General features: G+C 46.2%; 3 protein-coding genes across 4 annotated transcripts in view; 1 reads left to right on the forward strand and 2 right to left on the reverse strand.

Moving 5' to 3' along the window:
• Setd4 (SET domain containing 4) overlaps window positions 1-25,428 on the forward strand; it is a 136,885-nt gene that overhangs the window by 35,638 nt on the left and 75,819 nt on the right. Inside the window, exons 2-3 of one of the 2 annotated variants that reach the window (XM_035444296.1) lie at window positions 14,812-14,908; window positions 23,506-23,602. The gene's annotated coding sequence lies outside the window, so the exon portion shown is untranslated. Of the gene's footprint in view, window positions 1-14,811; window positions 14,909-23,306; window positions 23,603-25,428 lie in introns of those variants that run through there. The other variant, XM_035444297.1, reaches the window with a different exon arrangement.
• Window positions 11,973-14,498, reverse strand: Chcr1 (carbonyl reductase 1). Its single transcript, NM_001244005.2, is given in 3 exon segments — window positions 11,973-12,626; window positions 13,507-13,614; window positions 14,114-14,498. Coding segments are annotated over 3 exon segments (834 nt in total). The 5' UTR covers window positions 14,403-14,498; the 3' UTR covers window positions 11,973-12,189.
• On the reverse strand, window positions 20,192-23,199 carry Chcr2 (carbonyl reductase 2). The gene is given in 3 exon segments (NM_001244006.1): window positions 20,192-20,854; window positions 22,208-22,315; window positions 22,815-23,199. Coding segments are annotated over 3 exon segments (834 nt in total). The 5' UTR covers window positions 23,104-23,199; the 3' UTR covers window positions 20,192-20,417.

Here is a 25,428-nt window from a genome sequence, read left to right on the forward strand (position 1 = left end):
AATATAGAGTATTTGTTCTAGTTTTGCCAAATACAAATATACTGGATATTGTAGCTGTAATTCTTACTTGATAACTGTTTTGTTGTATATAATCTTACTGTGTTAAAGTTAAAACCTTGTAAACAGAGTTCTTACTTGGTCTAATTAATAAAAATCTGGAGTTAGATATAGAGGAAATTGCTGCAAGATCAGAGAGAAGGAGCAAGCCACAGACACACCTTACCTCATCATCCTCTCGGCAGACAAGAGAGCAAGTTCCTGCTTCTACCCAAATATATCCTCTCTGCGCCTGGCCAGCTCACTTCCTGTCTGTACAGACCTCCAGACCTCTGTGTTTAGCTAGTAGAGAGCTCCATTTTCTGACCTTCAGACAGGCTTTATTTGTACAAACAAGATATCATCACAGAAACTTCCTTTTTAACTAGACAAAAAGGGCGAAATGCTGTGGAATAATCTCCTTGTACACTGTAAAGATTTGTCACTCAGCTTTTTAGGTAAAGGAATATGCTGAGTGTTTCCATAGTGTTTGGCTCAGTGTTCTCTCTTTCTCTGTCTCTCTGTCTCTGTCTCTGTCTCTGTCTCTGTCTCTCTCTCTCTCTCTCTCTCTCTCTCTCTCTCTCTCTCTCTCTGTGTGTGTGTGTGTGTGTATGGAAGGGCACTTGCTTGACAAGACTGAACCCTGGAATCCACGTGGTGGGAGAGAAGTAGTCCCTTGACAGCTGTTCCCAATGGGCATTTAATATACAGCCACCACTATTCTACACACACACACACACACACACACACACACACACAGACAGAGAGAGAGAGAGAGAGAGAGAGAGAGAGAGAGAGAGAGGAGAGAGAGAGAGAGAGAGAGAGAGAGAGCAGGGAACAGAAGGCCATAAGGACTAGTTTGTTTAGTCAACATGGGGCATGTATGAGTGACCAGTATGAGTCAGGTAAAGCGTGGATGACGCCGAGTTAGCAAATGATGCTGACCCCTGATATCTGGGACACCAGAAAGTAAGCAATGTTGTAATCTGTTATATAACTAATCTTGGCAAAATGCTGCTTTTGTGTGATTCTGCACAAATAGGATGATGAGCGCCTTCACCTTTTGCCTTTGCCAACCAGCCTGTGCCTGTGTAAGTCAAAGTATGCCTTTTTGTTTGGTTTTCAAGACAAGGTTTCTCTATCTAGTCCTAGCTGTTCTGGATCTCACTCTGGAGACCAGGCTGGCCTCGAACTCAGAGAACTCTGCCTGCGTCTGCCTCTCCAGTGCTGGGATCAAAGGCGTGTGCCACCGCAGCTCTGTGCAAGATGCTATTTCTAAAACAGAATAAGTATACTCACTGCGTTAAAGATCTTTGTGTAAGATCCACCAGTTCCCCCCACTCCCTCTCTCCTGTCCCCTCTCTCGGCATGCTTTCTTTTCATTTGCTCTTCTGGTTTTCTCCTCTCCTGTCCAGGACCAGAAAGCCCTGAGCCCTAGCCTCTATGCAGCTTTTGCAGCTGAGTTCAGATTCCTCCTACGGCGGGCCTGCTCCCTGGCTCTGGAGCAGGCTCCCCTGGCTTTTCTATCCCAGTCTTGTCCAGCAGGTGACAGTGCTTGCCTTTGCTCTGATCTGGGATTGCTTTGCCCCTTCCTCCACAAAGCTCTGAAATCTCTTGAGTTCTGTTTCGTTCCTCTTTGTAATACCCGTGTCAGCTCAGGATCTGACACACAATTTGTATTTGTTACATGCTTCATGGTAGAAATATTATTGAGTGTTTGTGAAAGAGAGTCCCACCTGGGTTGACAGTCAGGGTGCCCTCTCTTCCAACCTTTCTTCTGGTGGCTCATACTGGGGAGAGGGCTGGTTTGGAGGGCAGAGGACTTATCTGTCACCTCACTTGTGATGCACTGAGGGTCACCTGCTGGGGACACACTTAGACGGGGCCTGTGCTGCCACAACAGCATTGATTGATGTGGCGCCATGAGAATATCGATGCTGCCTTGTTAGCCCTCATGGTGCTGAGCAGAGAGCCCAGGGCAGTCACTTCTGTGACTGAGGGCATCCCTGGCCTGTTCATCTGTTACTTTTTTTTTTTTTTTAAATCTCCCTAGACAGGGTTTCTCTGTGTAGCCCCGGATGTCCTGGAACTTGCTCTGTAGACCAGGCTGGCCTCAGACTCACAGAGATCCTCTTGCCTCTGTCGGGATTCGTGGGCTACCGCTGCACAGCACATGTTACTCTTATAAAAAGATTTGATTTTTTTCCCCCCAATCCTAGGAGCTCATGGTCAGATGAGCGTGTCTGTGGTTGAACCTGGGGTGATTCCAGGGTTGTGTAGAGCAATAGCGGGAATAGGGTGCAGTCAGTCTCCACTGGCCTCACGACTAGTGGTATGCGTGTGCATCCCGGAGTCAAAGCATTGGTGTTATAGATGCTGCAGGAACAGTCTAAAACACAGCTCATGGGCATCTAATCCTGGGGCCTGAACTCAGAGCTTAAACACAACAAGACACATCAAATAAAATTACTATATGGAAAAGTGGTTTCTACTCCGCAAAGAAATGGTCTAAGATTCCCCAGAGTAACTGGAGCTTTTGATGTGTAAGTTTAAATGGACTTGGTTCTGAGAGACACAACTCCAGCCTTTAGAATTTCCTCATGCAAAACTGAAAAGCAAAATAGAGTCTTCTAGAACCTCCTGAAAAAGTAACTTTGAGCCAGGCAAAGTGCCTAGAAGGCCAGTGCTCTCTCCAGGGGCAGCTCAGGTTTAAGGGCAGCTTGGACCATATAGTGAGTTGAAGGCCACCTTGGCTTCAGATTGAGACCCTGTCTGAAAAAGAATATGCATATATTAGGTTTGAAATTGTCGTCAGTTTCAGAATCTCATTAACTTTAATATTAATGGGTATGTAAATGTAAGTTGTCAAATAAATTTGAAAACAAATTATATTTCAGTTGTTTTATAATTTAAGATGAAAAAGAAAAATTCCTTTTAAAAAGTGTGTATATGACTTGTGCATATGTATGATGTATGTGTGTGCATGCACACACGCGCCAGCAACCTTGTTTTTATTTGTGAGATCTGTCTTTCGTGTATGGATGTTTTGCTTGTATGTGTACCATGTGATACCATATGTGTGAAGCGCCCTCAGAGGCCAGAAGAGATTCTACAGATAGGCATTCTGTGGGTGCTGGGAATTGACCCCTGGTCCTCTAGAAGAGTGGGCAGTGTTCTTAACTGCTGAACCATCTCTCCAGCCCTGCACTGTGCTTTTGAGGAAAAGACTCATTTTCCTTCTGTCTGTGCCAGTCTAGCGGGTCCCATGGCTTCCTGGGTTCTTCTGTCTGGTTTTCCATCTGCCTCAAGGAGCACAGGGATTGCAGACGGCAGGATTGCGGGCAGGGTTGCAGGCAGGATTGCAGACAGGATTGCGGGCAGGGTTGCAGACGGGATTGTGAGTGGGGTTGCAGGCAGGGTTGCAGATGGGATTACTGGCAGGATTGCAGACTGCAGATGGGACTGGATTGTGGGCGGCATTGCAGAAGTGTGCCACCTCTTCCAGCTGGTGCTGAGGGCCTTATACTTGCACAGCAAACATTTTACTCACCGAGTCATCTCTCCAGCCTCAGGAGAAGGAATAGCTTCCTTGATTAATAATGTAGTGGCCTTCTTTATCTCTTCTGACTGAATGAAGTCTGGTTTATCAGGCAGAGAGAAAGCTGTGCCATCTTGTTTCCACTCACTTGATAGTTGTCCCTCACTCTCTGACTCTTGACCAGTGTCTTTACCAGTGACATGTGTTTCTCCAAGTCAGTCAAGGAACAGATAAGTCTTGTTGACTCACAATCCCATTTACAGTCTGCAATCCTGCCCATAATCCCATCTGCAATCCTGCCTGCAATCCTGTCTGCAATCCCATCTGCAATCCTGCCTGCAACCCTTCTGTGTGTATATGTTTCTCTTATTGGTTGATGAATTAAATGCTGTTCGACCAATAAGTCAGGAAGATAGGTGGGACTAGCACGAGAATAATTCTGGGAAAGGTAGGAGAGAGAGCCTACCTAAAGGAGTCGCCATGTGGTTGACAAAGGGGTAGGTTTGGACAATCTCCAGTAAGCCAAGACCATGTGGAAATACACAGATTAATAGAAATGGGTTAATAATTAAGACAGGGCTGCCCAATAAGAACCTCTACCAGCCGGGCACTGGTGGTGCACGCCTTTAATCCCAGCACTCAGGAGGCAGAGGCTGGTGGATCTCTGTGAGTTCGAGACCAGCCTGGTCTACAAGAGCTAGTTCCAGGAAAACCTCCAAAGCCACAGAGAAACCCTGTCTCAAAAAACCAAAAAACAAAACAAAACAAAACAAAAAAAGCTCTACCATCGGCCAACAATTTAATAATTAATATAGCACCCATGTGTTTATTTGGGGGTAAGAAGGGCAGTGGCACCTGGTGGGACAAAAAGAAACCACCAGCAACAGAATATGTATTGCTTTTATTGGTTGATAAGTAAAGCTGTTTTGACAGATGACCAGGCAGAATAGAGCTAGGTGGGAAATTCAACCAGAGTTATGGAGAGAAAGAAGGTGAAGTCGGGAGACACCATGTAGCTGCTGAAGGGGTAAGATGCCAGAACATTACCAGTAAGCCACGGCCACGTGGTGATACACAGATTGATAAATATTAGTTAATTTAATTGTGAGAGCTAGTCAGTAATATCGCTGAGCTGTTGGCCAAACAATTGTAATTAGTATTAAGCCTTTGAATGGTTATTTGGAAACTGGTGGGCAGGATGAGAAACCTCCAATTACACCTTGTTTACTTATCAATCAGTTAATGAATAGTTAAGACTTGTTTAACCTATCCCTCAGTCTGCATCCTTTATGGATGAGTTGAAACAATGTAGATTAAAGACTAATATTGAGTGATGTTTACTAATTATGGACGGCTCCTTTCAGCTCCTTCCATATGGCACCGGCCAACGGCCATGAACCTGCTATAGTTTGTATAATATGGCATAGAGGGTTTTTTTTTTGTTTGTTTTTTTGATCATGTCTGCTTGGGGTTCTCAGTGTCTCTTCTGTTTAGAAATCTCTATAAATGTGGGAATCTTATGTCATCATTTCACTGAACAGATTCACTATGCTTTTAGTATTTACCTCAGCTCCTTTTGTCTTACGGATTTTTTTGCTTGTATTCCAGAGTTCTTGGACGTGAGGTCATGCTCACTCTTTATTATCATCCCTTATTGATGTTTGACTATAATACTTTTCTAACATCAAAATTTCTTCCACCTCAGCATTCTTTCTTCTGCTTGGTGATGTCCATTGGACTTGTTGTAGGCAGTTACCTGTTACCTGGGCAAGGGGTCCTGGATGAGGCAGGCCAGTAGAGAGCCAGGTGAGGGCAGGCAGAGTGGGTGCATACATTTCTTTCTGCTCTCGACTGTGGATGTGATGTGACCAGCTCTCTCAGCTCCTGCCTTGACTTCCCCTAGATGATGGTCTGCACCTGGAATTGGAAGCCAGATGAGCCCTTTCCTTCCTCAAGTTCCTTTTGGTCAGGGTATTTTATGACAGCAGCAGAAACGTACCTAGAACGCCTCTCTTGAAAGCTCAGTCCCATGCTGTTTACCAAGGAGAGATCAATTGCTACAGTGGCATCAGTGGACAAGAGCAACACTTGAAACCCACTGTAGCCAACTAACACACCACCCAGGGCCACAAAAGCGAGAGTGGGAAAACTGATGCGGATTATGCTGTGAATTAAAGATCAATGGGCCTGGAGGGGTGGCTCTGCAGTTAATCGCTTCCTTCTTTTTCATGTTAGAAGGATCACAACCACCCGAAACTCCAGATCCAGAGGATCCAGTGCTCTCTTCTGGCCCTCACACACACACACGTGATGCACACACACACACACGTGAGTAAAGATACAATCTTAACATTACGTCAGGCAAGTATGAAGATAATAAATGAGTTAGATAAATAAAAGACGCAAGGAACAGGGACGAGAAGGAGACAAGAGTGCCGTGGAGAAAAGAGCTGGAGGTTAGGAAGGATGAAGAAAAGAAGACAGGGGAATGGCTTCCAGTAAGGAAACAGCTCAAGAACAAAAGTCTAACAATGTTGCATAGGAAACAAGAACTAGAAACATGCAAGCATTTTTTTTAAACCAATAAGGAAAAGCCAAAATAGTTTTAAATGTAGAGGAGTAGAAGGAAATAAAGGAAGTAAAATAGACAAAGAAGACTGGCAAGGTGGCTCAGTAGGCAGAAGAGCTTGTGGCCAAGCCCGAGCTGAGCCCCACAAGGTGGGAGGGGAAACCCACTCCTGCAAGCTGACCTCTGACCTGCAAACGTGGTCATGTGCACATGCACAGACAAAATGCAGTAAATGTCACCTAAGAATTTTTTTTTTTAAGAAAGAAAATGAAAAAAGATCCTAACAGAACTCCCCACACACAAAATTAGAGGAAAGACAAGTAAAAATATAAAGAATATGCTAAAGTTAAAAAATGCTGCTAAGAACAAAATAAAGTAAAATTAAATAGGAAGGAAAAGGAATCTTTTTTTTTTTTTGTTAAAGTCTCTATTTCTTTCTTTTTTTTTTTTTTTTTTACAAAAAAATCCAATGTAAGACCTTGGTGCTCATGGTTTGAAAAGGGCAGACAGATGGACAAATTATGTTATCAGAGCTGCCCCAGGTAGCCCCACCCTCCAGCTCCATGTTCACTAACAAGGCCACCCCAGATAGGAGCATAGTAGGTGGTCCACTGGCCTAAGACACCCTGGGGGACTGTCACTCTGTGGGTGGCCCTTGCCCTCAAGATAAAGAGCAACTGAAAAAGTTGTTCTGGCCCTGGAAGCTGAGACGAGGTAGCCAGGTGTGACCTGTGTTAGGAGGCTGCCCTAGGAAGTGACCCATAGTGACCTGCTTCAAACACCAGGCTAGCTCCCCATGCTGGTAGGGGAACATCAGGCAAGCATGCCCCCTAGCTCCCCAACCCAAAAGACAAGCAGTGTCCCACTGCTTTCTCTGCCTCTTGCCACAGAGACTCCTTCAGATACAATCACTGTGCATACTTGCTGCTGGGGTCCTTCAGTTAGTGTTCCCACCAGGTCCAGGGATGCTACCCTACCCCAAATCAGCTTATTTCACTTTCAGCCCTGTGAGTGGAAAGCGGTAATGTGGAGGTGAGTGTTAACTCCCAAGACCAGACTAGAACTCTGGCAGATCCCAGTCTTCAGGTTCTAGGACATCCCAGACCTTGAAAGTGGGGGCTTCCTACAGCCAACACGGCATTGGGGGTCTAAACCCCACAGGTACAGGATGGAGTCTAGACGCAAGTGGGAAGGTGCCATTCCAAGGCATGTGCCTTGCTATGAGACTCTGGAAACCGCAAAGGACACAGGCTAGTTCTATACCACACAAGCTCCCTGCCGAGGCCTGCCAGCCTGCCAATTTCCTGTTGTCTCCGCTAGTGAAACAAGTACTATAGGAACTTGCCACCAGCGCCCTGCACCAGTGTCAACAGGAGGGTGAGCTAAAGGCCATTGGGCAGTACAGGCCTTATCCCTGCCTGACTGTTTGCTTCCTTATTCTCTCTTAAACACACGATGGAATGGGAGAGTAGCAATAAACCCAATGACAAATAAGTGCTGCCTGGCACCAGCCCTTAAAGCCCCAGGAGCATGGCATTCCCCATTGAGCAGCCTCCAGCAGGAGGGGAAGCTGTGTCAGCATCCCTGAGGTAACAGAAAGGGGTTAGAATAGATCAGGAGATCTTGCCTAGGCCAAGTCCATCCTGCTTATTTCTGTAGCCAGTGCCAGTGGGAAGGTGGGACTGCAAATGACCGTCCACGTAACACAGGGTCAGGACCCTCTCCACTAAATACATAGCCAGGTAGGTCCCTCCCTTGGAGAGAGTGGCAGAAATTTCAGGTGCACCCCCACACCACCAAATATATATATTTCAGGTGCACCCCCACACCAAATATATATATATATATATATATATATATATATGTGTACATATATATGTATTTACATGTATGTGTGTACTGCCCACATATAAATAAGCCTTGAATGGCAGATGTGAAAACTCTCTCTTTAAATAATAATAGTTGTTGTTGAATTTAAAAACCATGAATCAGCCATCCAGGCTTATGAATTAGTGACTCTCCTCAGAGTCCCCACAGTCCTCAGTGTTCACTATCAGTCAGGGCCCTGTGCAGAAGCCCTGAGTCTGTTGACCAGGATTGTGGGTCCAGTGTGGCTGACTTCAAGATAAAGCAAAGTAATCTTAAGGGTAAAACACAATGTGTTGAGCAGTTTCTGCACAGTGGAGGGCGGGCCAGGGGCACTGCTGTCGGATTCCTAACAGGGAAATGTCTGCTGTCAACTAGTGCTGGCTTCTCCGAGGTAGTTTTCTTTCTTCCTGTCCCAGAGCACACTGCAGGCCACACTTAGCTGCGTAGTGTGGGCAGGATGTTCCACCCTCTGAGACAACCCCGCCCTGCAGATCTTTGCCCCTTGGGTAGCTCAGGGTTCAGATGGCTGGGGTCACCCAAGAGCACCCAGAGTGTGGGAGGAACCTCCACACAGTCTGCAGAATCAAATAGTCTTCCTAAAAATTAAACGTACAATTTGTGGGCAGGACACATTTTTTGGAGTGATTCCCAGCATGCTCTTGTGGGGGGACAGTGTATTTCTCAAGGGTTTTATCTGTCTTAGGGCATTTGCTGGACTGTGGTCAAAGTTGCCAACATTTATGCTTGCCTAAGGCCACTTAATAAGTTATATATGGGGTCCTCCCATGCATTGCATGTGCTCCAGTCAAGTCTCCACAGGGAATGAACTCGCAAAGAAGTGTCCAGGAGTTCATGTGCCGTCAGACTCTACCCACTCTTGGTGATAGAAGCCACGTGTTTGCCGATGACTTTGGGTTTTCTAACAACTTGCATCTCATCGTGACTCAGGCTTTTGCAAGCGGACTTTGCTCATCTGCTTGTGCTCCTGTCGTCCTATACAATCACGGGGATCGCATGTCACAGCAAATATTCCTGTTTTTTTTTTTCCCCTTAGAGATTCTTTGAAGCTTCATTTTAAAATTTTATTTTTGTTTTTGAGAATTTCACTGTGATACTGGGTTTGTACCATTTTCACCCTCTCTCCCTCTCCAATCCGTCCTGTTAGATTTTTGTTTAAATTAAAGATAAAGAAAAAGAGGAGGAAGGCTCAAGATGAGACACAGGATGAGACATACTAGACATATTAATCAGTTTATTATAGGCCTGACAGAGTAAGGAGGCGAAGAGAGAGTAGGTGGGAGAAGAGGGGAGAGAGAGAGAGAGAGAGAGAGAGAGAGAGAGAGAGAGAGAGAGAGAGAGAGAGTAAATGGGCTGGGGTCTTTTAAAGGGGTCCTCTGCACCTGCATGCAGACTCAGTTCCCATGGAACCCTGACCAGGGTACTGCCTGTTCTGCTAGGTAACAGGGGCAGGCCAGCATAATGCCTGAACCTTTCACCTCCTGTATCCCCTCATTTTCCCTCAAGTCCATCATCTCTCCTTCTATAATTATTATTGTTTTACACACACAGACACACACTCTCACACACACTCTCTCACACATATGCACTCACACACACTCATACACACACACACATTCACTAACGCACTCCCCCACACACTCTCTCTCACACACTAACACACAGACACACTCACACACACACACTCACACACTCACACACAGACACACACACACACACTCACACAAACACACACACACACACACACACACACATACGCGCATGCATGCACACACATCTTATTGAGCTCATTAGTATTGTTCATGTGTACACATGTTTAGGGCTGACCACTTCAGATTGGATTGCCTATCTGTAACATGTCCCTGGAGAAGACCGATTCTCTGTCTCCTCATTGATTGCCTGTAGCTCTTCCTCTAGGGGTGGGACCTTGGGAAATTTCTCCATCCATGCAAACATGTCAACTGGCATTTACATTAATCATGTCTTATTTAGGCAACTATATTGTTGAGATTTCATGGATTTGGTATCCCTAACATGTCTAGAAGACACCATCCTTCAACAGGTGCCCTGGGCTTTAACAACCTTTCTCTTGATCCTTAGCTGTAGGGTTTGCACTGTAGATTTATCTGTTGGGGCCGGTGCCACATGACAGCTGATTCTTTGCAATTTAATCAACTGAGGATCTCTTTAGTCACCTTGGTACAGTGCAAGTTGATGGAGTTTCATTTTAGAGGAGAGGTATTTGTGTTTTCTAACTTTTCTTGAGTGTTTTTCAAACTTGTGAATGTTTCCTTAGTTGCTGGTTCTGTGACAGGAAGTTGTGTTTCTGCATGCACTCCTCTTCCCCCAGTTGCAGAGCTGCTGATTCTGCATTCCTGATACTGGGAATTTCTTCCTTTCCTATATTTTCCCTGATGCATTGGCTGCATGTCGCCTATTATTTTATGAAGGGATAGGATCTTGGTTTCATACGCATTTTCTCTCTTTTGTCTTGTACTTGTGTTGGGTTCTTTTCTGACCTTCATTTCCTTTCTTCTGTACACACACACACACACACACACACACACACACACACACACACACACACACGCATGCAGGGCCCACGGACTCTGGATCCTGAGGTAGACTCCAGCCCCAGGGAGAATCAAGACGGTGTCTCTCCAGATGAAAGAGTTGAGCATTGCTCTTGGTCTCTGCTTATAAACCACACAGTGGATGTCATAGTGTCTAGGACTATCTGGTTACCTTGAGTGAGTGAATTCATGGAGTTCTTATCAGGTGCAGCATTGGGTAGAGTGGGGTTCCTGAAACAGCTGTTTTTACATGTCTAAAGGCATTTTTTTTTAACTATACACATTACAGTTTCTTAAACATTTTTTGAAATCATATTTTAAATTCCATCTGGTGTATTTCTAAATACTAAAAGTAACACTAGTCTTGGCTTTAACAAAGTTATGAATGAAAACATAATGTCTTTCCATTGGTTGTGCCTTTTTGTTGTGACTGTTTGCTTTTAAACAAATGTTTTAAAGATTTAAGTTCTTTTTTTCATTGTCTTTACAAATATACCGTGGATATACTGGAAGTTTGCAGGGTCAGAGGCTAATTAATTCTCTTGGGCTAGTTTTAGCTTCTGGAAGGGCTATGCCTTGCACAACTCCATGTTTGAACTAATAGCTCATGATGACAATAATTAAATCCTCTAAGGAGCTATTAACTCAGCAGGACACTAGCTTCCACCAATCCAAGAGCTAAGAATGTCATCACACAGGACCTGGGCCTATAGTGTTGCTTCTTACCTCTTGGTACCCACTTCTTTGGTATATCCGCCGATGTATTTTAAAGCTGTCTTGATTTATGAGTTTCTGTGTTCTGTAAAACTATAAAACCTTCATGAAACTGCTTCCCAGTTGGAACATGGAATTGGGGGACAAACTAAACCTGTGTTCCAGGGCCATGTCACTCAAAATGTCTCCTTAGGAGAGTTGTGCTTTTTACATCAACAGTGTCCTTGACTCAGGCTTTCCAGTGTGTCCTGCCTGTCACCCAAGGACACATCTGCTACATACAGCCTGCAGGTGCCACAGAGTCACCTGCACTGACCTGGCTATTTGGTTCTTCGCTGACTGGAGTTACACTGTGCTTTCCCTTCACTCCACTTTTGCCCTCATTAACCTGCAGCGATGAAGCCAATTTTGCGTGGATAAGAATCTGCAAATGAGACTGGACTGATGGGTCAGCAGTGAGGAGCCCTTGCTGCTCTGGTGGAGACCTCACAGCATCTTCACTCCAGGTCCAGGGACAGATGCCGTCTTCTGGTCTTCACAAGCACTAAAAGCATGTAGTACACTTCCATCCCCCTCACCAACACACTCAACACTTAAGGTAACCCCCCAAATTTATAGAAAAACACCAGGCTTAAAGAACCATTTATTTATTTATTTATTTATTTATTTATTTAGAGAATTTACTTTTTCTCTTTCCTGTATCACAGACAGAATCATAAAGTAATTCACAGAATTACAAGGGTCAATGACTCATGTAATTAATGAGAGTTAAATTAGTATATTGTGTCAGCAGATTATAAATGTCCACAGTCCTCACCAAGACAGGTTACAGCTAGGGAGAGGGTGCTGTGGGGAGAGGGGAAGAGTTGAGTTCACCATTGTTCTACTTTTTTCTCCTGAACAAACTGCCCATGAGGCCCCTCTGCACCTGGGGGCAAAAGGGCCAAGTACACGGGGGTCTCTGCTCCTTCTTCTGGGCTCTTGGGGGCTTTTGGTCCTGCCATGTCTGTTCTCACCCACCCTGGGCAACAGGCATTGAGGAGGATCTTGTCATCTCTCCTCTGCTGGCTGAGTTTCCGGGCATGGATTCTGGACAGGACTGTCACCCCAATCTTGGTCACCCCATAAGCACTATTAGGCCAGCCTTCCTTCTCATGCATTCCTTTCTTTGTGTCTTCCACAAACTTGTTCATGAGCCCCACCAGCTCCTCCTCTGTGATGGTGTCACTTCGAAACTTCTGCTGCAGCTCCAGACTGCAGTTTTTCAGGGCCCTGAGACTCTCCATGCTTGATACATTCACCACTCTGCCTAAAACAGACCACAAATGTCTTTGTAGAGAGGCATATGGAGAAGGTATATGAGATTTTACACCTGAGAGAGGGATGCACAGACCAGAACTACTGAGGCAGCCTAAGAAACTGTGTTCTTTCCTTTAAGGTTTGGGTGGGTAGAGAAGTGAGGTGACCATGGAAACACCTGTGCTTAGAGGTTCTAGAGATCTAGAGGACCAGACAGCAGAGGACATGAGATCAGAGGAGCTATACTTACTCAACTCTAAACCAGAACCTCACATTCTTTTGTTTTTTTAAAGAGTTTATTTATTTATTATATATACAGTTTTCTGCCTACATGCCAGCAGAGGGCACCAGATCTCATTCAAGGTGGTAGTGAGCCAACATGTGGTTGCCAGGGATTGAACTCAGGACCTCTGGAAGAGCAATCAGTGCTCTTAATCACTGAGCTATCTCTCCAGCCCCAAATCTCATATTCTTAAAGTGGCTCACTTTTCATTGCTGGTGTGTATTGAGTAAGGGGTGGTTCACATGCTATCCAAATGACAAGTGGTGTTAGCAGTTCATGATCAAGGTAATGTCACAGTTTCTTTTGCAGTACATGAACAAGTTAAAGTAGGGCTAACATGAGCCTGGAGGAAAGACTAGTGTTCTGAACCATGCTAAAGACTTGGGCTCTCTGAAGGATCTTTGGGACGAGAGAATTACGTAGGCAGAGACTCAGCAAAGGAGCACACTCAAGAAAGGAGGTCTCCTGGTGGGAGTGTTCTGTGCCATTTGACAGCTGAGATCTGCTGAGGAAAGCACTCAGTGGACATAACCTGAGGGAAGAACCACATTCCAAGTGGCAAGACAGAGGTGCCAGGAGCGGCCTGGAAAACACCCACCAGACTCACCTTGGGGTTTTATTAGAGGGAGTAGCTCCGTGCAGACATCTTGGGTACCAAAAAAGTTTGTTTTCATTGTCACTTCTGCTTGAATGTGGAAGGGAGTTGGGTCAGCATCTTGCAGGGCAGAAAGAGAAGGATTGACTTGTTAGAAACCCACTGCCAGGAGTCTAGTGAGAGCACTGCCCCAAGGCCAGTCTGATAACGTTGGATTGATTTTGAAAGACAGAACCACTGGGGGAGGCTGACAGAGGCCCTGTGCATCAGGATCTGAACGTTTAACGCCTCTTTCCTGCTCTGCCCTTTCTCTCCACACAATTTCTTGTTTATGTCACTATGATTTGAGAGTTCTACTCAAGTATCCCCAAGACCAGTGACTCCACAGCTGGGGAGGGAAGCCAGGAAATGGTGGCAACTCGTCCTATGTGGATTCACAAGGACCAGGCGGGCTCTGCTTTGCCTGCAGCCCCCACCCTGTCCTGCTTCTCCCAGGGGACCTGTTCTAGACTCCCAAGGCAGAGAGCCCTGCCCTAGTGGTGCTCCCCAGGGAGGGGCAGCCCAGCCTGGCACCAGGCTCTGGGGAAGTCGCCTCCCCTCTCTGCACCCCAAGTCTTACTCTTGAAGGCGATGCCCGCATTGTTGATCAGCACGTCGAGCCCCCCATACTCCTTGAGCAGAAAGTCGCGCAGGGCGCGGATGCTCTGCAGGTCGTCGATGTCCAGCTGGTGGAAGCGGGGACTCAGGCCCTCTGCCTGCAGTTGCTGCACAGCCGCCTTGCCCCGCGCCTCGTCCCGCGCGGTGAGCACCACGTCCCCCGAGAACTTGCGACACAGCTCACGCGTGATGGCGAAGCCGATGCCCTTGTTAGCCCCGGTCACCAGCGCCACGCGGCTGCAGGACGGCATGGCTGGGTGTTCAGAGGGAGGCGGTTACAGAGCACGGACTCTGAGGTTCCCCGCGCAGCAGGAGAGCCAATCCTAACTCCTAGGGTTTTTCTAGGGACAGCTTGTTTGGTTAAGCCGGCATGGGCTCAAGGCGCATGCGCATCATCTGACCCCGCCTCCAGGAGGGCGTGGTAATTCGGGGACAGGTTCTTGTGAGCTTTACACTCCCTGTAACTGTCCTCTTGTCTTAATGGTGTATATTTACGCGGTGATGGCTCACCTTCTGATATCGGGCTTAGGTGTATAAATCTGTTCAATAAAGAAACAGGCCAGTTCCTTTGCAGGCTCAGAGCAAGCAAAGCGTGTTGAACAGTTAAGCCAGAAAAATGGCTAGGTCGGCTCATGGGCATCTCTGTCTTTTTTCCTCAAGGGGTTTTGGAAGCCCCAGCCAGGGGAGACTGCAGGAGAAGTCTGCAGAGAGGCTGCTGCAGCTGTCCACCCGGAAATCAGACATTGACCTTGCCCGTGTGAGTGAATCTTCCTCTGTGCTTTTATCAATGTTGCACTGTTTTCCTTCCCCAACTTGGAGATTGGATCTTTGTCCATAGTCTTTCTGGTGTCTAGAAAAATAACGCACGGCCCCTTTATCGTAGGAAGTAGAGTTGTAGGATGAACTGGTGAGAAGGATGAGGAATGGAAATTCCTGCTGAGTTTCCCACTTAGGATGCTAAAGCAAAGTGTTGGTTAATCCTTGGCAGGAAGCAATCCAAACTAATCCCATGGGTTGTGTGTTTACAAACTCCTAAGTGCTTTACCTTACCTGGATGTGAGCACTGAGGTGTACAGAGGCCAGGGCCTTCAGGGAACCTGCTCCTTTGTACTCAAAATAGCACTTGGAGTCACACCTTAGTTCCCTTTCAAGGTTAAAGCTCTGTGCTCACAAAGGTGATAGTGGGTCCAGGAGAGGGGAAGAAATCCTCACTGCCCTGTAACTCCCTGGAAATGGGGATCTGAAGGTCAAGTTTCATTCTGTTTGTGTTTGGTAGGTTGCTAATAGCCACAGGTGGCCATTTAAATTAAAGTAAGACATTTGAGTTGCACTGACCACAATTTGAGTGAGAGTGGTTGCATTGTGCATACAGGGAAATACGGGAAACTGAAATGAGACATCATGTCAGAAGCATTTATCATTTATTACAGAAGTAGATATTAATATTCTAGAAAGCAACTCCAATATAGTTGTTACTAAGAATGTGACTGCCTGTAGAATATATACTGGGTGCTTGGTAGTCTCAAATAGTCCCAAGAGAAAGGAATTCCTTCTACTGGGCATCAGCAGGAAGAGCGACTGGCAGCCTCCAGTCTCACACCACATAGCCTTATTTTATCCCTTTGCCATAGCACTGAGAAGCCCCCTTTAATCAATTAATAATGTGTTGCAAGTTATGTCCCCCCTCCCAAGATTTAAGTTTGGTGGAGGTTTTGCAAGTCATGTCCATTGGAGGGAAGCCAGGTACCCGTTTTGCTTCATATCTTAGTGGCCTTCCTGGGCATGAGAGACAATCATGCTCTGTTCTCAGAGAGCTGTTAAATGTGCCTGTGGGGGAAAAAGTAGAAGCCTTGTGGGTTAAAGGAGACCTCAGGAGAAACTATAGGAGAAGGACATTTGGAGAGTTTTATGAATTTAGAGAATGTTTTAGAACTTTTAGAGAGAAATCTTAAAGAGAGCTTTTCAGAGACAACTTTTTGTGAGGCCTCCATCTTTGTAGAATAAAGAGCCATGAGAGGAACACATTTGTGAGCTGGTTTATTTCCCTCTCAACCTCAGAATCCTCCTAGAAACCACTACCCTGGAAAAGCCCCTAGCCTGGGCCCTGAGAGAGCATCTAGGCCAGGACTTGAATGCTCCTGTCACATCCCCATGTTTCATAAGGATTGCATGTAAATTTCAATGCAGGCTTCTATTGAGTAGTTTACCAATCAGGAAAAGGACTGGCATGGCTGGGATGACTCAGCAGGTGAGGACAGGTGCAGGGAGCACCCAGCAACCTGAGTTCACGCTTTGGGGTCCATGTAAGGTGGGAGGAAGGAAGTCATTCCAAGAAGTTGGTGTGATCCCTCTGCTGTTTACAATGGTGTTTAGTGTGGAAGCCTGCTCCTAACAGTCAGCTGGGTCACCTGAAACAGGGGGTTGACAGAGAAGACAAAGACTCCCAGACAGGGTCAGGAAGACCGTCCGTTGATGCCTCTCAGCACAAGCAACAGCCAGGAGTTTATTCAGAACAAATCACAACATCGTCATTTGACCACCTCCTCATCCTGTCCTTGAGTCAAGGAACCCACTGTCTCTCCATCTCTTCACATCCTCGGGCTGGCAGCTTGGAGCTTCATTTTCTGTCACACTGTACCTCTGGCTGCATCAGCAGCCTGCATCTATCTATACTGGATATGGTGTTCTTTCCTATGAGTTTAATCAGAGCTCTCTCAGGGCTCTCAAGGAACTGGAGCAAGCAAGCTGAACTTGTAAGTCAGGATAGACTCCAGAAGGAAACTGAGTCACTGGTGGGCTCCCCCAGTTTGGTCAGGCATGCACATGGTTGCAAACACACATGTACACACCCATATCTACACAACTGAACACACAGATTTTCACACAACACCAAACCCACACACTCCACACCACACACACACACACCACACCACACATACCACACAGATGAATACAGTACAGCACACACATACTACGCAACATCACACACACCACAAACATACTACACCACAGATACCACACTTATATTACACCATACACACACCACACACATGCCACTCCACACATGGCACCCTCATGTTACCTACATCACATCTACACACACACACACACACACACACACACACACACACACACACACACACCACACACACACACACACCATACACACACACACACACACACACACACACACCACACACACACACACACACACACACACACACACACACACACACACACACACACACTACACACACACACACACACATACACACACACACACACACACACACACACACACACATACACACACACACACATACACACACACACACACACACACACACCATACACACACACACACACACACACACCATACACACACGCACACACACACACACCATACACACACCACAACCTACTTCAATACAATGCACACACCGTACGTATACACACTACTCACATAAACCACACACACACCGCAGGCACATCATACACACATATCACATATAAACCATATTACAGACCACATTAAACATCCACAGAGGACACACAAACCATAGAAACATCACAAAATACACACATACATATTCACTACACCAAATATATACACACCCACACACCACAATACTACAACACACACAAACCCACAGCATACCATATACCAATCATATACACACAACAAGAAATACCACGGATATAACACTTGCTCCACACAGTACAATCTCACAATACTACCCACACACAACAAACAACAAAACCCCAACCACACACTCATACCATACCAAACACAGCAGACACCATACCACACATATGCATGCCACACCACACACACATCAAACACCACACCACCATATATGTGGAGAGAGTTATTCATTCTATAAGTTCTGTTAATCAAGATAATCCTAATACATTTCATTTACTCTGGCTTGAGACATCCAAAAATTTGGGGTATTCTTACCCAAATTATACAAAACACATCAAAGTAATAACAATATTTTTGATGTTTTATACTCTAAATACTAATGCTTCTTGATTTAATTAGTATCTGAAATATTCTATAGTACTATGAGCTGGGCTTACAAAATAATTAAACAATATTTTAGAAAGAGAGAAGACAGACAATATCAGAGTCACTGCATTGAAAGTTCCAATTCTAAGCCTTTAAAACAAAGTAAAATTCATCAAATACAAATAACTGTAAATACACAAGGTACTATGTAGCTGATCATGTAAAGTTTAGTTATTTTAGGCATTGGTTGCATCTGTAATTTTGACTCCATTAGGCTGAACTCTGTTCTTGATTATTTAATTTTGGTAATACGTGTCACATATAAATGTAAAGCCCGATACAGAGTGTGTAAAAGATATTAATTCAGTTGCAGATCATTGAAATACGAATGAATAAAAGACTCAAAGTCAGATGTTTGGGTTGAAGCATCAAGCTGAATATCAGTAAGCAAAGCAGCCGGCCACTAGCTCTTACCAGTACCTCAGGCTGAGAGTGCTGACCCATGCACAAGCCCTTCACCAAGACTGAAACTGCTGCCTCTCCTCATGTGGCTGGAGAATTAATGCCATACTTAGTCCTTGCCCCTGTCTTTTATACCCTTCTAGAGGTGGGATTAAAGGTGTGAGCTATAATTCTCTTTTAGATTGATTCAATCTTGTGTAGCTCTGGGTAGCATTGGACTCACAGAGATTCATCTACCTCACAATCCTGAGTCCTAAGATGAAGGTGTGCACCTCCTCTTCCTAATTTCTGACTGCTGGGATTGAAGGTGTGTATCCCTACAGCCTGATCTCTATACTTTGAGGGTGTCTTTGCTTTTCAGAAACCTTAGTCAAGATTTAATAAATCATAAATAATTTATCACTACAGATCACAGTGCCTAGTTGTTTCGATATGGTGCCAGTGATGCTTCCTGGGTTTACCAGTGTTCCTGTCTCCTAAAGATGCTCTCTCCTGTCCACTGCTCAAGCCTCACATACATCACATGCTAATCCTGGTTCACAGGCATGAGGGCAGGACCTCAGAACATTCAACACGTGGCCCCTGATGCACAAAATGTGATGCTTGGCCAATGGGGGAACTGTGAAGAAAGTTCCTGGAGAGAAGCTGTGCCTGCTGGGATCAGAACTCCAGGGAGGAGTCTGTGTTTGCAGAGACTGGAGGACTGAGAGGAATTTCAGTAGTGTGGAGACTCTGGATTGAGCAGGTTCAGAGGCTGAGTGCTTTATCCTGGGCTAGGTTTAGGGTCTGCAATGGGCATTCCTTACCCCACTCTGAAGAAACACCTCATGATGCTGATGATGGAGATAGGAAGACATTGATTTAATTCAGTAGAACACTAACTTCCCCTAATCCAAGAGCTATGGATGTCATCAGACAGCATCTTGGGCTATAACATGGCTCCCCATCTCATTGTACCCATTTCTCTGATCTTCCTACCAATGCATTTTGAAGTTGTCTTGATTTAAAACTTACTTTGTTCTGTAAAACTTCATAGAACAGAGAAAGATATAGAAGCTTTATGAAACTGCTTTTCTGTTGGAACTAGGGGTCCCTAAGTCTGTGTGACCAGGTCATGGTCACTCAATGGTTGCAGAACAAATGATCCTCTATTGCTTTGGAGAACCTGAGAGCTGTGTGTTGAATGGCAGAACTGTGTGTCCTGTCTGTCACCCAAGGACACACCTGCTACAGAGCAGTCCCCTGCTCAGACTGGCTATTTGGTTCTTCGCTGACTGGAGTTACACTGTGCTTTCCCTTCACCCCACTTTTGCCCTCATTAACCTGCAGCGATGAAGCCAATTTTGCGTGGATAAGAATCTGCAAATGAGACTGGACTGATGGGTCAGCAGTGAGGAGCCCTTGCTGCTCTGGTGGAGACCTCACAGCATCTTCACTCCAGGTCCAGGGACAGATGCCGTCTTCTGGTCTTCACAAGCACTAAAAGCATGTAGTACACTTCCATCCCCCTCGCCAACACACTCAACACTTAAGGAAACCCCCCAAATTTATAGAAAAACACTTGGCTTAAAGAACCAGTTATTTATTTATTTATTTAGAGAATTTACTTTTTCTCTTTCCTGTAACACAGACAGAATCATAAAATATTTCATAGAATCACAAGGGTCAATGACTCAAGTAATTAATGAGAGTTAAATTAGTATATTGTGTCAGCAGATCATAAATGTCCACAGTCCTCACCAAGACAGGATACAAAGAGAGAGGGTGCTGTGGGGAGGGGGGAGAGTTGAGTTCACCATTGTTCTACTTTTTTCTCCTGAACAAACTGCCCATGAGGCCCCTCTGCATCTGGGGGCAAAAGGGCCAAGTACACGGGGGTCTCTGCTCCTTCTTCTGGACTCTTGGTGGCTTTTGGTCCTGCCATGTCTGTTCTCACCCACCCTGGGCAACAGGCATTGAGGAGGATCTTGTCTGCTCTCCTCTGCTGGCTGAGTTCCCGGGCATGGATTCTGGACAGGACTGTCACCCCAATCTTGGTCACCCCATAAGCACTATTAGGCCAGCCTTCCTTCTCATGCATCCCTCTCTTTGTGTCTTCCACAAACTTGTTCATGAGCCCCACCAGCTCCTCCTCTGTGATGGTGTCACTTCGAAATTTCTGCTGCAGCTCCGGACTGCAGTTTTTCAGGGCCCTGAGGCTGAGCATACTTGATACATTCACCACTCTGCCTAAAACAGACCACAAATGGCTTTGTAGAGATGCATATGGAGAAGGCAAATGAGATTTTACATCTGAGAGAGGGATGCACAGACCAGAACTACTGAGGCAGCCTAAGAAACTGTGTTCTTTCCTTTAAGGTTTGGGTGGGGAGAGAAGTGAGGTGACCATGGAAACAGCTGTGCTTAGAGGTTCTAGAGATCCAGAGGACTAGACAGGCGAGAAGGACATGAGATCAGAGGAGTTATACTTACTCAACTCTAAACCAGAACCTCACATTCTTTTATTCCCCTGTTTTTTTAATTTGAATTAGAAACAAGATTGTTTTATATAACAATCCCAGTTCCCTTCTCCCTCCCCTCCTCCTCTAGCACCCCTCCCATTAAAACCCTACCTATCACATATCCTTTCTGCTCCCCCTGGATGGTGAGACTTTCCACATGGTGTCATCCAAGTCTATAATATCCTTTGGGATAGGGCCTAGGCCTACCCAGTGTGTCTTGGCTCAGGGAGTGTTCCTTTATGTGGTTTTGGCTCCCAAAATCCACACCTGTGCTAGGGATAAGTACTGACCTCCTACAGCAGGTCCCATAGAGTTTTGAGGTTTCCTCACTGAAACCTTTGTTCCTGGGGTCTGGATCAGTTCCATACTGGTATCCCAGTCATCAGTCTGGGGAGCAAGAGTTCCCCAATAGAACCTCACATTCTTAAAGTGTCTCACTTTTCATTGCTGGTGTGTATTGAGTAAGAGGTGGTTCACATGCTATCCAAATGACATGTGGTGTTACCAGTTCATGATCAAGGTAATGTCAGAGTTTGTTTTTCAGTACATAAACATGTTGAAGGAGAGCTAACATGAGCCTGGAGGGAAGACAGGTGACATTACAGTCTTCTGAACCATGCTAAAGGCTCGTGCTGTCTCCTGAAGGATCTTTGGGAGGGAAGAGTTGTGAGACAGAAATGGAGTAAAAGAGAACGCTTAAGAAAGAAGGTCTCCTGGTGGGTGTGCTCTGTGCAGTTGGACAGCTGAGACCTGCTGTGCAGCCGGGCTGAGGGAAACACTCAGTGGACATAACCTGAGGCCTTGTGGGGACAGGACATTGTGACAAGATGGTGGCAGCAGGTGTGCGCTATGTTTTAGATAGGAATGGATCCTGAAATCCCCTCAAGTGTGAGGGTGTGGAACAACCAGACCTTGGAAGCTGAGAGGATGGTGACTGAGTTAGCAGTGCAAAGAGAGAATCAGGGGCCACAGAAGAATTGGCACCCAGAGTGCAGAACCACAGCCCCTAATGTGAGAGACACAGGTGCCAGTCTTGGCACAGAGGAAGAGGAGCGGCCTGGAAGCCACCCACCAGACTCACCTTGGGGTTTTATTAGAGGGAGTAGCTCGGTGCAGACATCTTGGGTACCAAAAAAGTTTGTTTTCATTGTCACTTCTGCTTGAATGTGGAAGGGAGTTGGGTCAGCATCTTGCAGGGCAGAAAGAGAAGGATTGACTTGTTAGAAACCCACTGCCAGGAGTCTAGTGAGAGCACTGCCCCAAGGCCAGTCTGATAACGTTGGATTGACTTTGAAAGACAGAACCACTGGGGGAGGCTGACAGAGGCCCTGTGCATCAGGATCTGAACGTTTACCGCCTCTTTCCTGCTCTGCCCTTTCTCTCCACACAATTTCTTGTTTATGTCACTATGATTTGAGGGTTCTACTCAAGTATCCCCAAGACCAGTGACTCCACAGCTGGGGAGGGAAGCCAGGAAATGGTGGCAACTCGTCCTATGTGGATTCACAAGGACCAGACAGGCTCTGCTTTGCCTGCAGCCCCCACCCTGTCCTGCTTCTCCCAGGGGACCTGTTCTAGACTCCCAAGGCAGAGAGCCCTGCCCTAGTGGTGCTCCCCAGGGAGGGGCAGCCCAGCCTGGCACCAGGCTCTGGGGAAGTCGCCTCCCCTCTCTGCACCCCAAGTCTTACTCTTGAAGGCGATGCCCGCATTGTTGATCAGCACGTCGAGCCCCCCATACTCCTTGAGCAGAAAGTCGCGCAGGGCGCGGATGCTCTGCAGGTCGTCGATGTCCAGCTGGTGGAAGCGGGGACTCAGGCCCTCTGCCTGCAGCTGCTGCACAGCCGCCTTGCCCCGCGCCTCGTCCCGCGCGGTGAGCACCACGTCCCCCGAGAACTTGCTACACAGGTCACGCGTGATGGCGAAGCCGATGCCCTTGTTAGCCCCGGTCACCAGCGCCACGCGGCTGCAGGACGACATGGCTGGGTGTTCACAGAGAGGCGGTTACAGGGCACGGATCCTGAGGTTCCCCGCGCAGCAGGAGAGCCAATCCTAACTCCTAGGGTTTTTCTAAGGACAGGCCGGCATGGGCTCAAGGCGCATGCGCATCATCTGACCCCGCCTCCAGGAGGGCGTGGTAAATCGGGGACAAGTTCTTGTGAGCTTTACACTCCCTGTAACTGTCCTCTTGTCTTAATGGTGTATATTTACGCGGTGATGGATCACCTTCTGATATCGGGCTTAGGTGTATAAATCTGTTCAATAAAGAAACAGGCCAGTTCCTTTGCAGGCTCAGAGCAAGCAAAGCGTGTTGTACAATTAAAATCCAGCCAGAAAAAGGGCTGGGTCGGCTCATGGGCATCTCTGTCTTTTTTCCTCAAGGAGTTTTGGAAGCCCCAGCCAGGGGAGACTGCAGGAGAAGTCTGCAGAGAGGCTGCTGCAGCTGTCCACCCGGAAATGAGACATTGACCTTGCCCATGTGAGTGAATCTTCCTCTGTGCTTTTATCAATGTTGCACTGTTTTCCTTCCCCAACTTGGAGATTGGATCTTTGTCCATAGTCTTTCTGGTGTCTAGAAAAATAACGCAAGGCCCCTTTATCGTAGGAAGTAGAGTTGTAGGATGAACTGGTGAGAAGGATGAGGAATGGAAATTCCTGCTGAGTTTCCCACTTAGGATGCTAAAGCAAAGTGTTGGTTAATCCTTGGCAGGAAGCAATCCAAACTAATCCCATGGGTTGTGTGTTTACAAACTTCTAAGTGCTTTACCTTACCTGGATGTGAGCACTGAGGTGTACAGAGGCCAGGGCCTTCAGGGAACCTGCTCCTCTGTACTCAAAATAGCACTTGGAGTCACACCATAGTTCCCCTTTCAAGGTTACAGGATGCTCTGTGCTCACAAAGCTCACACATGCTCACAAATGTGTCCATGAAGGGGAAGAAATCCTCACTGCCCTGTAACTCCCTGGAAATGGGGATCTGAAGGTCAAGTTTCATGCTGTTTGTGTTTGATAGGTTGCTAATAGCCACAGGTGGCCATTTAAATTAAAGTAAGACATTTGAGTTGCACTGACCACAATCTGCGTGAGAGTGGTTGCATTGTGCATACAGGGAAATACGGGAAACTGAAATGAGACATCATGTCAGAAGCATTTATCATTTATTACAGAAGTAGATATTAATATTCTAGAAAGCAACTCCAATATAGTTGTTACTAAGAATGTGACTGCCTGTAGAATATATACTGGGTGCTTGGTAGTCTCAAATAGTCCCAAGAGAAAGGAATTCCTTCTACTGGGCATCAGCAGGAAGAGCGACTGGCAGCCTCCAGTCTCACACCACAGAGCCTTAGTTTATCCGTTTGCCATAGCACTGAGAAGCCCCTTTAATCAATTAACAATGTGTTGCAAGTTATGTCCCCCCTCCCAAGATTTAAGTTTGGCGGAGGTTTTGCAAGTCATGTCCATTGGAGGGAAGCCAGGTACCCGTTTTGCTTCATATCTTAGTGGTCTTCCTGGGCATGAGAGACAATCATGCTCTGTTCTCAGAGAGCTGTTAAATGTGCCTGTGGGGGAAAAAGTAGAAGCCTTGTGGGTTAAAAGAGACCTCAGAAGAACCTTTAGGAGAAGGACATTTGGAGAGTTTTATGAAAGAATTGTAGAGAATGTTTTAGAACTTTTGGAGAGAAATCTTAAAGAGAGCTTTTCAGGGACAACTTTTAGAACTTTTAGAGAGAAATCTTAAAGAGAGCTTTTCAGAGACAACTTTTTGTGAGGCCTCCATCTTTGTAGAATAAAGAGCCATGAGAGGAACACATTTGTGAGCTGGTTTATTTCCCTCTCAACCTCAGAATCCTCCTAGAAACCACTACCCTGGAAAAGCCCCTAGCCTGGGCCCTGAGAGAGCATCTAGGCCAGGACTTGAATGCTCCTGTCACATCCCCATGTTTCATAAGGATTGCATGTAAATTTCAATGCAGGCTTCTATTGAGTAGTTTACCAATCAGGAAAAGGACTGGCATGGCTGGGATGACTCAGCAGGTGAGGACAGGTGCAGGGAGCACCCAGCAACCTGAGTTCACGCTTTGGGGTCCATGTAAGGTGGGAGGAAGGAAGTCATTCCAAGAAGTTGGTGTGATCCCTCTGCTGTTTACAATGGTGTTTAGTGTGGAAGCCTGCTCCTAACAGTCAGCTGGGTCACCTGAAACAGGGGGTTGACAGAGAAGACAAAGACTCCCAGACAGGGTCAGGAAGACCGTCCGTTGATGCCTCTCAGCACAAGCAACAGCCAGGAGTTTATTCAGAACA

Source organism: Cricetulus griseus, chromosome 4 (genome assembly GCF_003668045.3).
Source record: "Cricetulus griseus strain 17A/GY chromosome 4, alternate assembly CriGri-PICRH-1.0, whole genome shotgun sequence".
NCBI classification, from domain to species: domain Eukaryota; kingdom Metazoa; phylum Chordata; class Mammalia; order Rodentia; family Cricetidae; genus Cricetulus; species Cricetulus griseus.